Source organism: Lithobates pipiens, unplaced genomic scaffold (genome assembly GCF_037356315.1).
Source record: "Lithobates pipiens isolate NorthernLeopardFrog02 unplaced genomic scaffold, aLitPip1_a1.2 Scaffold_30, whole genome shotgun sequence".
NCBI classification, from domain to species: domain Eukaryota; kingdom Metazoa; phylum Chordata; class Amphibia; order Anura; family Ranidae; genus Lithobates; species Lithobates pipiens.
Genome location: NW_027507791.1, coordinates 149900433 through 149917321, shown reverse-complemented (window position 1 = coordinate 149917321; position 16889 = coordinate 149900433). Strand labels below are relative to the sequence as shown.

Here is a 16889-nt window from a genome sequence, read left to right as displayed (position 1 = left end):
TTCTTTCGGCAGGTCCCCGAAGCCGATACAGTGTCAGCTCCTATCCCCTTTGGTCTCAGTTGACCCTGGACTAGAGTCGCATCTACATGGAGCCACTCAGCTCATCAACCAATCACTCTCAGACAACACTCTGAAAGCCTACCGGGTAGCCTGGAAAGCGTTTAACAAGTTTCTGGTTGCCTCCACAGTAGGCACCCCCACAGATGCCAGGCATATACTAGCCTTCACCTCATATTGTCATAGTCAACTGGCCTTGTCCTTCAACACCATCCGGTTATACTTAGCTGGCCTACAGCACTTCCTCTCACTCCAGGATCCTACCAAACCATCCATCTTCTCATCCCACGCGATCCGAGCCGTCCTGCGCGGCATCCAGAAGCAGCAACCGTCAGTTAAAGTCAAACGGCTCCCCATCACCAGTTCCATCTTTAGGGACATGTCCACCATGCTTACCAGCTACCCCTTCGGTGTTCTCCCCAGCCTGGTCATACAGGCGGCCATTTATCTGGCCTACTATGGCTTTCTACGGCCCAGTGAGTTCACCTATAACAGCTCACACAGTCCAGTCCTTCGCAGACGTCATCTGCTTTGTCGCGAGGACCACTTCGTCCTCCACCTCTCGGTAACCAAAACCACCCAGCAGGCAGGTGCCGGCGTAGATATCAACTTCTACAAAACCAATAACGCCTGGTGCCCAGGCGCTGTGCTTACTCAGTTACTCTCTCTACTACCCGAGCTCCCGAACTCTAGTCCTCTTTTGCCCTTCCCGGTCAAACCGTTAACGAACTGCCAGTTCATAAAACACGTAAGGATTCTCCTACGCAACTTGCTTCTCAATCCTGGTGAGTACTCCGGCCATTCCTTCCGCATCGGAGCAGCTTCATCCGCATCCCGGCACGGGGTCCCGGACCACGTCATCAAAAGATTGGGCAGGTGGAAATCGGCCTGCTTCGCTCGATACATCCCTAACCCACAGGCAGAGATGTCTCGGGCATTCACCCAACTGGCTCAATAAAGATAAAGCTGAAAACAATAAAGTTCTCTTACCCCTACCTAAGTGTTTTTGCCACCTTATTTTGGTATACCGTCCATTAGACCAGGGCACACTTCAGGTCCATTTCATATAGTGTATCTTATGATAAGTTTGTATTGTTCGGATATGTATCAGTCATAGGGCTTCGGCCATAAGTAAGAAGGCCAGTATGGTGGCCTGAATTTATGGGAGGAGCCAGGGGGGTATTTAACCAGCCCACTCGCCTGTGGTCTTTGTCGGTTTCCTGTGCGCAATACCCACCCTCCCATCCCCTTTTTTAGGGCATTTCTCAAACATTTCTCTTCAAACACATTCATTTCTAATCACTGGGTATGCCCCCTTATTTTGGTATACCGTCCATTAGACCAGTGCACAATTCAAGTCCATTTCATATAGTGTATCTTATGATAAGTTTGTATTGTTTGGATATGTATCGGTCATAGGGCTTCGGCCATAAATATAACTATATATATATATATATATATATATATATATATATATATATATATATATATATATTGAGATCGGGGTGATTAAACTCAAGTAGCAGGTGCATTTACAATGAGAGCTGCGCTGGTCCAAACTGTTTTAAGGCATGGCAGCCCACTTTAATTGAGTAAAGGAAAATTTCACTTATACACCAGTTGCCCACGCAGGGGTTTCTTCCACAAAACATGAATTAACAAAAATACCAAGCCAACTGGCTTACGTGTTGGCAGCACTGCTGCTTTTCTTACCAGTCCTTTAACTGTGGCATTCAGCTCTCTTGCACACTTGGCTCTCTATCCTTCAGTTGTAGTGCCCTCCTGCACGGCACACCTCTGGCCTAGGAATTGGGGTTCTCCTGACACCCCTCATAGCAGCTGACTTAAATCCTGGAACCAAGACCTGCTGGCTTGTGGCTGGGTCCTCTGACCGCTTGATGAGACCTCTGTCCTGTGGCTTCTGGCTGGGCACTCTAACCCTTCGATGAGACCTCTGTCTCATGGATTCTGGCTGGGGCCCCCTGACCCCTGGTGAGACCTTCCCTCTCCCACAATGGGAGCAGTCTCCAAACTAGAAGCTGTCTCCAAAAATTTGAGCTTTGAGCAATTCTCAGACCTTACTATATAATGACCCTGCACACCTGTGTAGTGAGCCAGGTTGCAGGCCTCTAACAAACCTGGACCCATGATTGAATGTTCTGCTTTAGAACTACAGAACCTGGAGAGATGCTAGTTCTGAACCTTGCATTAACCCTTAATGAGACTCCTGGGTCACCTTTTCCTATAAACTTATAGCAACAGAGCCTCTCTCTGTCACTATATATATATATATATATATATATATATATACAGTATCTCACAAAAGTGAGTACACCCCTCACATTTTTGTACATATTTTATTATATCTTTTCATGTGACAACACTGAAAAAATTACACTTTGCTACAATGTTTGGGCGGCACAGTGGTGTAGTGGTTAGCACTCTTGCCTAGCAGTAAAAAGGGTCGCTGCTTTGAATCCCAACCGCGACACTACCTGCCTGGAGTTTGCATGTTCTCCCTGTGCCTGTGTGGGTTTGCTCCGGTTTTCTCCCACACTCCAAAGACATGCAGGAAGGTTAATTGGCTTCTGCCCAAAATTTGCCCTAGTATACAAATGGGGACCTTGGATTGTGGGCTCCTTGAGGGTAGGGACTGATGTGAGTGTGCAATGTACAGGGATAGGGACAATTGTAGACACTCAGGATGGTGTCTTTATTCAACCTTAGTAACTATGTAATGTAAAGTAGTGAGTGTACAGCATGAATGACAGTGTAAATGTGATGTCCCCTCAAAATAACTCAACACACAGACATTAATGTCCAAGCTGCTGGAAACACTCCTAAGTAGGGATGAGCCGAACACCCCCCTGTTCGGTTCGCACCAGAACCTGCGAACAGACCTAAACTTCGTGTGAACTTTAGAACCCTATTAAAGTCTATGGGACTCGAACGTTCACAATCTAAAGTGCTCATTTTAAAGGGTAATATGCAAGTTACTGTCCTAAAAAGTGTTTGGGGACCTGGGTCCTGCCCCAGGGGACATGGATCAATGCAAAAAAAAGTTTTAAAAACGGCCATTTTTTCAGGAGCAGTGATTTTAATAATGATTAAAGTGAAACAATAAAAGTGTAATATTCCTTTAAATTTCGTAGCTGGGGGGTATCTATAGTATGCCTGTGAAGGGGCACATGTTTCTGGTGCTTAGAACTGTCCCAGCACAAAGTGTCATTTGTGCAGGAAAAAAAGTATTTTAAAATCACTTGCGGCTAAATTGTCGGCTCCCCGTAATACAGAGAACATTCAATGAGTGTTCTCTCTATTAGCCGACAATTCATTCATTCATTGAGAAAAAATAAAAAATAAAAAGCGTGGGGGTTCCCCTAAATTCAATTACCAGGCCCTTCAGGTCTGACATGGATATTAAGGGGAACCCCGTGTCAAATTTTAAAAAAAATTGACATGGGGGTCCCCCTAAATATCCATAACCAGACCCTTCAGGTCTGATATGGATATTAAGGGGAACCCCGCATCACATTTTTTTAAAAAATTGACGTGGGGGTCCCCCTAAAAATCCATAACAAACCCTTTATCCGAGCACGCAACCTGGCAGGCCGCAGGAAAAAAGGGGGGGACGAGAGAGCGGCCCCCCTCCCTCCTGAACCGTACCAGGCCACATACCCTCAACATTGGGAGGATGCTTTGGGGGTCTGTGACCCCTAAAAGCACCTTGTCCCCATGTTGATGAGGACAAGGGCCTCATCCTCACAACCCTGGCCGGTGGTTGTGAGGGTCTGCGGGCGGGGGGCTTATCAGAATCTGTAAGCCCTCTTTAACAAGGGGACCCCAGATCCCGCCCCCCCCCTGTTTGAAATGGTAAGGGGGTACAAAAGTACCCCTACCATTTCACAAAGAAAGCGTCAAAATGGTTAAATAAGACAAACACACTTTTGAAAAATTCCTTTATTAAAAATAAAAAAATAAAAAAAAGATTCCAGCGGTGCTAATCCACTCTTGCTATCCAGCGACGAATCTCCGGGGTCCAGCGATGGATGATCATATCCAGTGACGGGGGATCTCTCAGTCCAGCGCTGTCCATACATCCTTCTTCTGTCTCCATTGCGGAGACACTGCGGAGATCCCAGCGCTGACGTTTCCTATATTAGGAGGGCGGGGCCACTCGTCACCTGACCCCGCCCCCTCTGACGCTGGTGAAGGGAGCCAGGGGTTCCCCAGTGACGTATGGGTGACCCCGCCCCCTCTGATGTAACGGAAACCTGCATTACATCAGAGGGGGCGGGGTCACCCACACGTCACTGGGGAACCCCTGGCTTCCCTCTCCAGCGTCAGAGGGGCGGGTCAGGTGACGGGTGGCCCTGCCCTCCTAATATAAGAAACGTCAGCGCTGGGATCTCCGTAGTCTCCGCAGTGGAGACAGAAGAAGGATGTATGGACAGCGCTGGACTGAGAGATCCCCCGTCGCTGAATATGATCATCCATCGCTGGACCCCGGAGATTCGTCGCTGGATAGCAAGAGTGGATTAGCACCACTGGAATCTTTTTTTTATTTTTAATAAAGGAATTTTTCAAAAGTGTGTTTGTCTTATTTAACCATTTTGACACTTTCTTTGTGAAATGGTAGGGGTACTTTTGTACCCCCTTACCATTTCAAACAGGGGGGGGGGGCGGGATCTGGGGGTCCCCTTGTTAAAGAGGGCTTCCAGATTCTGATAAGCCCCCCGCCCGCAGACCCTCACAACCACCGGCCAGGGTTGTGAGGATGAGGCCCTTATCCTCATCAACATAGGGACAAGGTGCTTTGAGGGGTCACAGACCCCCAAAGCCTCCTCCCAATGTTGAGGGTATGTGGCCTGGTACGGTTCAGGAGGGAGGGGGGGCCGCTCTCTCGTCCCCCCCTCTTTTCCTGCGGCCTGTCAGGTTGCGTGCTCGGATAAAGGGTCTGGTAGGGATTTTTAGGGGGACCCCCACGTCAAATTTTTTTTAAATTTGATGCGGGGTTCCCCTTAATATCCATATCAGACCTGAAGGGTCTGGTTATGGATATTTAGGGGGACCCCCACGTCAATTTTTTTTTTAATTTGACACGGGGTTCCCCTTAATATCCATGTCAGACCTAAAGGGCCTGGTAATTGAATTTAGGGGAACCCCCATGCTTTTTTTTTTTTTTTTTTTTTTATCAATGAATGAATGAATTGTCGGCTAATACAGAGAACACTCACTGAGTGTTCTCTGTATTACGGAGAGCTGACAATTTAGCCGCAAGTGATTTTAAAAGACTTTTTTTCCTGCACAAATGACACTTTGTGCAGGGACAGTTCTAAGCACCAGAAACATGCGCCCCTTCACAGGCATACTATAGATACCCCCCAGCTACGAAATTTAAAGGAATATTACACTTTTATTGTTTCACTTTAATCATTATTAAAATCACTGCTCCTGAAAAAACTTTTTTTTGCATTGATCCATGTCCCCTGGGGCAGGACCCGGGTCCCCAAACACTTTTTAGGACAGTAACCTGCATATTACCCTTTAAAATTAGCACTTTAGATTTCTCCCATAGACTTGTATAGGGTGTTCCGGCTTTTCGAATTTGCTGCGAACAGCCCAAATTGTTCACTGTTCGCTGAACAGGCGAACATGAGTTTGACTCGAACTCGAAGCTCATCCCTACTCCTAAGTAAAAATGTCTAAATTGGGCCCAATTAGCTATTTTCCTTCCCTGGTGTCATGCGACTCATTAGTGTTACAAAGTCTCAGGTGTGAATGGGGAGCAAGTGTGTTAAACTTCTGGAAGTTCAACATGGTACCTCATGGTAAAGAACTCTCTGAGCATCTGAAAAGAAGAATTGTTGCTCTACATAAAGATGGCCTAGATGGAATGCTCATGCACTCTGCAGTGTAGTGGGGCATCATGGGAAATGTAGTTCCAAAACATCAGGAGTGCCAAGGTTCGCCATCACTGGCCTAGGCTATAAGAAGATTGCCAAGACCCTGAAACTAAGCTGCAGCACAGTGGCCATACAGCAATTTAACAGGACAGGTTCCACTCAGAACAGGTCTCACCATGGTTGAAAAAAGAAGGTAAGTGAATGTGCTCAGCATCATATGCAGAGGTTGTCTTTGGGAAATAGACGTAGGAGTGCTGCCAGCATTGCTGCAGAGGTTGAGGGGGGGGGGGGTCAGCCTGTCAGTGCTCAGACCATATACCACACACTGCATCAAATTGGTCTGCATGGCTGTCTTCCCAGAAGGAAATCTGTTCTAAAGAAACAGTTTGCTGAAGGCAAGCACACTAAGGACATGGATTATTGGAACCATGTCCTCTGTTATAATGAGACCAAGATAAACTTATTTGGTTCAGAAGGTGTCAAGTGTGTGTTGCGGCAACCAGATTAGGAGTGCACAGACAAGTGTGTCTTGCCTACAGTCAAGCATGGTGGTGGGAGTGTCATGGTCTGGGGCTGTATGAGTGCTGCCGGAACTGGGGAGCTACAATTCATTGAGGGAACCATGAATGCTAACATGTACTGTGACATACTGAAGCAGAGTATTATACACTCCCTTCAGAGACTGGGAGTATTACAACATAACAACTCCAAAACACCTCCAAGATGACCACTGCCTTGCTAAAGAAGCTGAGGGTAAAGGCGATGGACTGGCCAAGCATGTGTCCAGACCTAAACCCTATTGAATATCTGTGAGGCATCCTCAAATAAAAGGTGGAGGAGCGCAAGGTCTCTAACATCCACCTGCTCCGTAATGTTGTCATGGAGGTGTGGAAGAGGACTCCAGTGGCAACCTGTGAAGCTCTGGTGAACTCCATGCCCAAGAGGGTAAAGGCAGTGCTGGAAAATAATGGTGGCCACACAAAATATTGACACTTTGGGCCCAATTTGACATTTTCACTTAGGGGTGTTTTGTTGCCAGCAGTTTAGAAATTAATGGCTGTGTGTTGAGTTATTTTGAGGGGTCAGCAAATTTACACTGTTACACAAGCTGTACACTCACTACATTACATTGTAGCAAAGTGTAATTTCTTCAGTGTTGTCACATGAAAAGATGTAATAAAATATTTACAAACATGTGCGGGGTGTACTCACTTTTGTGAGATACTGTATGTGTGTATATATATATATATATATATATATATATATATATTGCGCTTTTGTATGTAGAAGTTTTAAGGTTTTATTTTTACACCCCCTACTATCTACAATGTAGCAAACAAAGAGTAAGAAACTAGAAAACTTTTGCCTGAATGTTTTCTTATATTTTATCAAGCCCCTAATGGGATGTTGGACTTTCTCCCTATGGGATTTGGTTTAGGAGTGTGTTACTCACTTGCTTATATTTTGTCTCAGCAGCTGAAGTCCTCCATTTGGATCTCACAGAGAATGTTGCTGATCTTTTAAGGTTTTTGACAAACTCATTTATGTGTTTTCTCCCCAACTCCAGATCCTAAAAGTTTGGAAGGATCTAAAACTAAAGCCAGATGACTTGTGGATTGCTAAGAGGCATTTATATATAAGGAAATGTTTGGAGACTCAATACAGCATCTATTTCATGTACAGTTTTGCAAAACTTGAAGGAAAAGTCACCTGGATCCACACCAGACACTGCAAAAATTACTAAATTACCGAAATCTCTGTGTTTGATTTGTTTCCCTCTCGTGATCACAGCAATACACAGTACTTTTTGATTCAATTACTTTAATTGTAAGGGATATATATATTTGAAAAGTAGTTTAGCCACGTTTAAGTCATATTTGTCTGTTGTACCTCTTCCATTTTATGTAGAATTGTCTGTGTTTACATATGCTGATAAGTCAGCATAACAACAATTAAGTTGGAAGGCCATTCTGACCACAGGAGTATACAGCCAAGTACTCTGTAAATATGTCTTATCAAGCATTTGTTTTTCACAATGAAAAGTCATTTTGTAATTTTCTCCACAATGGAGTTTTTGTCTCTTTGGCCAGGACTACCTCCACCTAAGTGTGTGGAGGTTCCAGGTTGTAGGTGATAGCAGGTATGGTTAATGATCAAAATAAGAGGAGACTGTAAGTTCTGTATATAAATGTATTCTATTTGATATGTATTGCACAATGCCCTCACTGTGCATACGGCACTAATAATGTTTTCAGTATATGTTTGCATTCTTTTGAGTCCTGATTAGAATTACCCTGCCTATGTAACACCCCTTGTTACCCTAAACGTACAATTGTAATATTAATGTGATACCTACGTAATCGCGTGTACAAAAACCTTCAATTGTGTCATAATAAAGCAGAACAGTTATTTGGAAAGATGCTGAGCGTATCTTTTGTGTCTGTTCCCTACTGCAGTAGTAATTATTAATTTGGAACCACTAATCAATATGAGGATAGGACTTGCCTATCTACAAAATGTTTGACTCAGTCCCCCTCGGATCTACAGCGACTGCACTTTCAAGAGCACTTGTAGTGCAAAGTGGATTTGCCTTTAGTAAATAACCCCCTGTGCTTTTTTTTCCAAGATACTATGTATATGTATGGTAGCACTGTTATTTCACTGTAAAGTTATATATATAACACTTTTATTGTTGTTTTTGGAAGCCTTTTAGGTTCATGTTGATTTAAGGTTTATGTCTGCATATCCTGGACAGTGCACCATTTTCTTATTTACACAGGAGATCTCCAGCTTCCACCCACAGCCTTTGCATCTACAACGTAACAGTCCACAGCAGAGTAGAAGCTCTAATCTGGCCTCTACCAGTATGCAAAGTGTGGACACTAGATCCCATGATGATACCAGGGAATTTGTAGATCAGATAGTTGATTCACACAACAAGGCAACAGGTGCCATACACCATTTTCTCTCAGGGTTCCCTCCATCCAACTAAGGACAGAATTTACTGAAGTAGGAGACTGTATCAACTATGTTTAAAATACATTGTCTGAATCTGCTAAAGTAACTTTCTAAAGTGCTTAATGATATGGATGATGATATTCAAAAGACTAAATGGAAACTAGTGCATCTTGAAGATAGATTGTGTAGAAACAACATTAAATTCAGGGGAATCGCTGAATCTGCAACAGTACATACAACAAATGATCACATGACTACCTCATTCTACTTCGACAAAGGAAATGATGGTAGATGAACCCACAGGCTGCCACCTCCCTGATGTCCCTCCAGAGACTTAATTGCGACTTTTTTTTCTTTTGGGTCAAGACTACATGGTGCAAATTGCTCAGGATGTTTTACCTTTACCTGATCCATACTTTGACATCACAGTATTTACTGACTGATACCTATTGGCAAAACCCTAAAAAAAAAAAAAAATCCCCTACAGATGGAGACACTCTACTAACTTCTCATTAGGAAAAACAGTACTGATTATACAATTTTATCTATTGAGGAAGGCATGCACCTTGTGAAAAATGGTGGAGGTGACCCCTAACAAATCTTTCACAGCAGGTGATTGACCACCTTAGCTGTGCATGTTTTCCTATGAGATTGAGTCCATTCCCTCCACTCTGGTTTCAGATTGCACTCAACTCTCCTCTCTGTGCAGTGCAGTGTGTTACATCAGATCCCTGCCTCCTGCCAGTGGAGACCAAAAGGTGGAGAGATGGGGAAGATTTGTGGAGAACAATGGATTCCAGGGTTGAGCATTAATTTTGTTTCAAAATGAAAAAACCCTATATTAAAGTATAACTAGAGGCAAAACTTTTTTTTCATTTTGGATAGAGTGGAGAGGGATTAGAACACTTCACAGGTTGTATTGCTGTCTGTGCCTCCGTTAAGGAGATACAACCACCCTATTTGTCCTGTTTACCATTATCATTGATAGTAAAAGTAAAAAAAAAAAAAAAAAAATTGGGGTTGTCCCCTAAAAAGTAATAAAAGGGAAATCTTCTAATGGGGACACTAGTTCTCCTGAGCTGAGAATTCAAGGAACTCAAGGAATTCCCTTATTTTTTTAGGGATTTCCTCTTACTTCCTGTTTTGGCTAGGAGACAGGAAGTAAAGAGGAATCTCTGTAATGGGACACAGATGGTGAAAGAAAAAACTGACAGGAGTTATAACCCTCCCTTGATCTATCCAAAAGTTTTGCCTATAGTTCTACTTTAGGGCACAACAGAGCAATGTCCATTATGTGTCCATAAGGTCTGGTGATCAATTATTTTTCTAAGAGATTTTTTCACATCTTGATTTCTTAAAGTATATATAAGTGGGTTGAGCATAGGAATGAGGACGGTGTACAATACAGAAAATGATTTCCCCAGAGAGGTTGAATATTGTGATGTCGGTCTCATATACATTATCAGAACTGTCCCATAGAATAAAGTGACAACTGTGAGATGAGACACACAAGTGGAAAAGGCTTTCTTTCTTCCATGGGCAGAACTAATCCTTAGGATGGTGGAGATAATGTAGAAATAAGAAGTAAGTGTGAGGCTAAAAGTAGTAAATCCTACAAGGGAACCAAATATGAGACTCATCATCTCAATTAACATTGTGTCAGCACATGAAAGTTTGACTAAAACAGAATAATCACAATAGAAATGACTAATGATGCGTGAACCACAAAAAGGCAATTGCGCTATAACAATTGTATGGGCCATTGGATCCAGGAAACCAATTATCCAGGATAATGCTGCTAACAAGAAGCAAGATTGCTTGTTCATTAGGAGTGGATAATGGAGAGGATCACAAATGGCGACATAGCGATCGTAGCCCATAGCGGTCAATAGTATGAACTCTGTACATGTCAGGCACATGAAAAAATACAACTGAGTTATACAGCCTGCATGACTTATTGTACCATCACCTGTGAAAAGAATAGAAAGGAGCTTTGGCTGGATAACAGAAGAGTAGGAGATGTCCAGAAATGAAAGGCAACGTAGAAAAAAATACATTGGACTTTGAAGGTGCCTACTGAGGAAGATGACAGCTGTGATGAGCAAGTTTCCAGTTAATGTTAATAGATAGATGTGAAAAAATATTACAAATAGAGCAGTCTGGTTTTCTGAGATGTCAGAAAATCCCTGAAGAATAAATCCAGAACCAAGGCTTTTATTTACATGTTGCATAGTCTTTGTAATAACTACACTTCAATGTTCTGCATATATTGGTAATGTTAAACAAAAATCTTTAATAATTTAAACTGTAGACTTTAATATAAAGTAATCAAAAAAATAATTACAAACCAAACAGAAAATTAAAGATGTGATACATCAATGGTTCCCAGTTAGTGATCCAAAAAACACATGTGGCTGTTTATTTCCATTAATGTTGTTCTTGGTACCTTTTTAAGAGATGTCCTCTATTTCAATATCTAGTCCATATGGCACTTACATATCTAGAACCAAATACAATTTAATTATGATATATTAATCAATATTTTTCTTTTCTTTTTATTTTTTCTTCAATCTGTGCTCATTGCTGCTTTATTATAAGTAAATATGGCTTGCATGGATTTTTACCTTTAGGTATCAATCCCCATAAATACAGATAATAACACCCCCATCAAACACAAAATAATTGAAAGGTAATTGTCTGCAGCATCTAGAACAGGCTTTCTTAACCTTTTAACTCTAGAGGAACCCCAAAAAATTATTTTCATGTATCGAGGAACCCTTACTAAAACCAAATCATCAGGGCTCAATAGGAACAATGCTCCTGATATTGGTAGTCAATAAGAAGAATGTCCCCCCTTAAAGTGGTGTTCAGAATGCCACCCTTAAAGACAGCTAAAAATATATTTGGTGTCATACTGCTGGCTTTGCCAAGTGGTGCCTTGAACTCTGTAGGCATCATCAAATAGGTGGTTCACCAGCCACAGCTCAAGGAACCCCTAGCAACCTCTGGAGGAACCCCAGGGTTCCAAGGAAACCTGGTTGAGAATGGCTGATCTAGAAGGTGAAGAAATGAAAGAGATCACATAACTCGTTCACTGCCACTTTATCATATGTATATTTGTCTCACACGGAATTTTACACTTTTATGTCTCAATCCCTGTGAATATGATGATACCACCAACCCCCCTTAAAAAAATTTTTAAATAAATTGTCTGCACTGCAGCATTGAGAAGTTAGAAAGAATGAAACCAAAGACCGATCGTCAAGAACGCGGTGACGTACAACACGTATGACGAGACTAGAAAAGGGCAGTTCAATAGCCAGTAGCCAATAGCTTCCGTCTCGTACTTGCTTCAGAGCATGCCTCATTTTTGGTCCGTCAGAACTTCATACAGACAAGCCGTTTTCCCGATAGGAGTTGGTTCCGTTGGAAATATTTAGAACACGTTCTATTTCTAGCTCCGTCAGAATTGATGAGGCATACACACGTTCGGAATATACGATGAAAAGCTTCTGTCTGACTTTTTCAGACATTCCGCTCGTGTGTACGCGGCATAACATACATCTTGAATAGATACCATGAGCATAAAAAAGTACAAGTAAGCAACATGTACATCAAAGTAGGAAACTGAGGGTACAGCTGCTTACTGAAGAGGTAGTTTGATTTACTACTAAAATATTTTATGTGGGGTTGAAAATTTTAAAATTGGGGGATGTTTTTTTCAAATTCTTTTCTGTTTTCATTGAACATGTCTACCTTATACTAAAATCCCACCCTGCCTAGCACTGTAACTATCCTAAAAGGAGTATATGAAGATTGCCCTGCACACAGTCCAAGGTTTCAAAGTTTGTTTGTTAATTCATACAGAGGTTTACCACTAAAATATATATCTACTAATGTGTTTCACCCCTAATCATTTTTATTACTTTTTTTAAGATTGAAATGTTTTAAAGGACAAATAGGTACATACCGTATTTATCGGTGTATGACACACACCGGCGTATAACACGCACCCCAAGTTTAGAAGGACATTTTAAGGAAAAAAACTTTTAGGGGGAAGTTTAAGGAAAAAAAACTTACATTTAAATGCTCATCAATGCAGCCTTATCAATGTCTATCTGCAGCCTTGTCCATCATTGCCTTGCTCAGTGTCATTTGCAGCCGTGTCATTTGCAGCCTTTGCACTTGCAGCCTTGCCCAGCGCCGTTTGCACCCTTGCCCAGTGAGATAGACAGAGCCTGTGTACTCGGCTCCAGTTGTCACGGCTCGTCTCGCAGTCCTGCCCAGTCTGGGCAGGACTGCGAGAGGAGCCAAGCCGAGAACACAGTACAGTTGGCTTGGTTTTTTTCGGCGTCGCTCTGTCTTTTTCGATGGACTCACGATTTCCCCCTGATTTTAAGGGGAAAAAAGTGTGTGTTATACGCCGATAAATACAGTAGTTAGTCAGGTTTAAAAAAAGGCACAAGTCTTTCTAGTTCAACCAATAGAAAAAAAGAAAAAAAAGAATAAATTTAAAAAAATAGTTTGGATCCGTGTTGCCAACCTACCAGATTGAAATTTACTGACACGACACTAACATTTACTGACACAGCTGCGTTTTTACAGGCTACAGGCATTTCCAAAATTAAATTACAGTTTTAGGTGCAAATTTCAGTATTTAGGGTACAAACAAATACAATATGCAATTAGCAATGTGATTTAGAGCCCTTTCACACCGAAGGCATTTTGCAGGAGCTATAGCATTAGAAATAGCACCTGCAATCCGCCCTCAAACTGCTGCACCATTCATTCCAGTGTGAAAGCCCCTAGGGCTTTCACACTGGAGCGGTGCGCTGGCAGGACATCAGGAAAAGTCCTGCCTTCTTTGGAGCAGTGAAGGAACGGTGTGTTTACCGCTCCTCCACCGCTGCTCCCCATTGAAATCAATGTGGCAGCGTGGCAATACCACCGGCAAAAACGCCACTGCCAGCGGCCGAAATGCGCCGCAAATCTGACGGTAAAACGCACTAAAAATAGCGGCGTTTTACCGCCGATGCTATATGCTCGGCGGTGTGAAAGGGGTCTTAATGTAGATATTACCAACTTCCCGACCGGCGCACGGCAATGTACATTGGAAGAATGGCACGGACAGGCAAATTGGCGTACAGGTACGTCCATTTAAAATTGCCGCCATGCCATCGCGTACGCACCGGTCAGGACTCCCGTGAGTCCAGTCGCAGGTCCCACGGACTCGACTGTCACAGGGATACCTGCGATCGTCTCACAGGGAGGCTGAACGGGGAGATGCAGAAGTAAACAGCATCTCCCCATTCTGCCTAGCAACAAGTGACACTGATCTCTGCTCCCTGTGATTGTAGCAGAGATCAGTGTTCACTAACACACAGCCACACCCCCCACAGTTATTAACACGCCCCTAGGACACACTTAACCCCTACACTGCCATCCCCTGGTTAACCCCTTCACTGCCAGTGTCATTTACACAGGAATCAGTGCATTTGTATAGCAGTGATTGCTGTATAAATGACAATGGTCCCAAAAATGTGTAAAAAATGTCCGATGTGTCCACCATAATGTTGCAGTCACAATAAAAATTGCTGATCGATTTTATTAATAAAAATGCCATAAAACTATCCCCTATTTTGTAAACACTATAAATTTTGAGCAAACCAATCAATAATCGCTTATTTCGTTTTTTTTACCAAAAATATGTAGAAGAATACTAAACTGAGGAAAAAAATGTTTTTTTTTATATATTTTTGGGGATATTTACTATAGCAAAAAGTAAAGAATAATGCGTTTTTTTCAAAATTGTCGCTTTTTTGTTTATAGCGCAAAAAGAAAAAACGCAGGAGTGATCAAATACCACCAAAAGAAAACTCTATTTGTGGGGAAAAAAGGACTTCAATTTTGTTTGGGAGCCACGTCACAGGACCGCGCAATTGTCAGTTAAGTGACGCAGTGCTGAAACGCAAAACGTTTTCTGGTCTTAAGCCAGCAAAATGGTCCGGTCTGAAAGTGGTTAAAGGGTAACTCCACTTTCATGGGGGAAAAAATATAGCAAATAAAGAAAAAATAATATGGCATGTACAATTGCGATATAAGTCCTAGTGCAGTTTAATGTTATTAAAAAAGACCTTTCGTTTTCAATCTACAGCTGCTGTAATTTTCTATAAATGCAATGAAGTATTGATATATAGAGTTGTTCTGTACACAGAATGTGTACTGACCACTCCCCAGAAACATAATTTCCTGCTTGTGTAATTGGCTTACCAATTTCCCCAAAAGTCTGCCTAAGATACAAACAAAACACTGGCCACTGCCCACACCTATAACTGGCCTTCACAGTGAGGAGCCCATGGAGGGCATATACATATAAAACAAAGACAATTCCATAGCTCAACTCACCAACCAGTCAGTTGACCAACCAAATTAACCTGTCTAACCGTCTGTTAAAAGCAGTGGTTTAGTTAGCACACATTTGCAAACGCACGTGAAAGCTGCAAGGCCTTGTCACGGCACCCTGCGTTGCTTGCAGTCCTAACACTACAAATTTATAAGTGTCTCCAAAGTGGATGCACATGTCCCACATCTATCCATTCCAAGCATGTGCTTCCACTGTGGAGACACTTATAAATTTGTAGTGTTAGGACTGCATCCCCTCCTGAGTCACAGTGACAGTCTCTCTTCACGCCAGGTGGTCGCTTAAGTCCACTCCAGTCCAAACAGCACTGACAGTCCCACTCCGCAGCTGGTCTTTCTCCCATCCCGCAGACCTACACACAAGGCTCTGGCTGCTCATGACATCACGCAACATGCTCAGGCACCACCTCTGCATGCATAGCTCTGAGCTTCTTCCACATGTTTGCTGCGTCCCCCACATGGCTTCTCACAAACTGCAAACGGGACTTCCTATGGCTTTCTTTCAACAATGGCTTTCCTCTTGCCATGCTTCTATAAGGCTGCTTTCACACTGGGGCGGTATTCAGGCGTTACAGCGCTAAAAATAGCGCCTGTGTAACGTCTGAAAAAAACCGGCCCCTTTAACTCCAGTGTGAAAGCCGGAGGGCTTTCACACTGGAGCGATGCGCTGGCAGGACGGTGAAAAAAGTCCTGCCAGCCGCATCTTTGCAGCGGTGAAGGAGCGGTGTATTCACCGCTCCTAAACCGCTCCTACCCATTGAAATCAATGGGACACCGCGGAAATACCGCCGGCAAAGCGCCGCTGCAGCGGCGCTTTGCGGGCGGGTTTAACCCCTTTTCGGCCACTAGCGGGGGTTAAAACCACCCCACTAGCGCCCGCACACCGCTGCTAAAACGACGGTAAAGTGCCGCTAAAAATAGCGGCACTTTACCGCCGACGCCGCTCCCGCTGCAGTGTGAAAGCAGCCTAAAGGACATATTTGTGGAGTGAGCAACTAATAGTTGTCCTGTGGACAGATTCTCCCACCTGAGCTGTGGATCTCTGCAGCTCCTCCAGAGTTACCATGGGTCTCTTGGCTACTTCTCTGATTAATGCTCTCCTTGCCTGAGCTGTCAGTTTAGGTGGATGGAAATGTCTTGGTAGGTTTGTAGTTGTGCCATACTCTTTCCATTTTTGGACGATGGATTGAACAGGGCTCAATGAGATGTTCAAACCTTGGTATATTTATTTATAACCTAACCCTGTTTTCAACTTCTCCACAATTTTATCCCTGGCCTGTCTGATGTGTTCCTTGGCCTTCATTATGCTGTTTGTTCACTTATGTTTTCTAAGGCCGCATACACACGGGGCGGACTGTCTGACGGACTTGGTCCGCTGAAACGTGTTTCAGTGGACAATCCACTCGTGTGTGGGCTTCAGCTGACTTTTTCAGCGGACAGCCTGGCGGACTAAGTCTTTCGGAATTTCCGTAATATTGTCCGTCCAAACTTGGTTTCAGCGGACAGTCCGCTCGTGAGTAGGCTAGTTCGACGGACTAAGTATGGCGC

General features: G+C 43.2%; 1 protein-coding gene across 1 annotated transcript; it reads right to left on the bottom strand.

Annotated features, from left to right (window-relative positions):
* Positions 1–9893: 9893 nt before the first annotated feature.
* On the bottom strand, positions 9894–11716 carry LOC143942143 (olfactory receptor 6C3-like). Its single transcript, XM_077463413.1, has one exon. The coding sequence runs from the start codon at positions 11150–11152 to the stop codon at positions 10187–10189; it is 966 nt and encodes a 321-aa protein (XP_077319539.1). The 5' UTR covers positions 11153–11716; the 3' UTR covers positions 9894–10186.
* Between the last annotated feature and the right edge of the window lie 5173 nt (positions 11717–16889).

Bases quoted from the DNA above. Each gene is read 5' to 3' on its own strand.
- LOC143942143 (XM_077463413.1), bottom strand. From the start codon at position 11,152: ATGCAACATGTAAATAAAAGCCTTGGTTCTGGATTTATTCTTCAGGGA.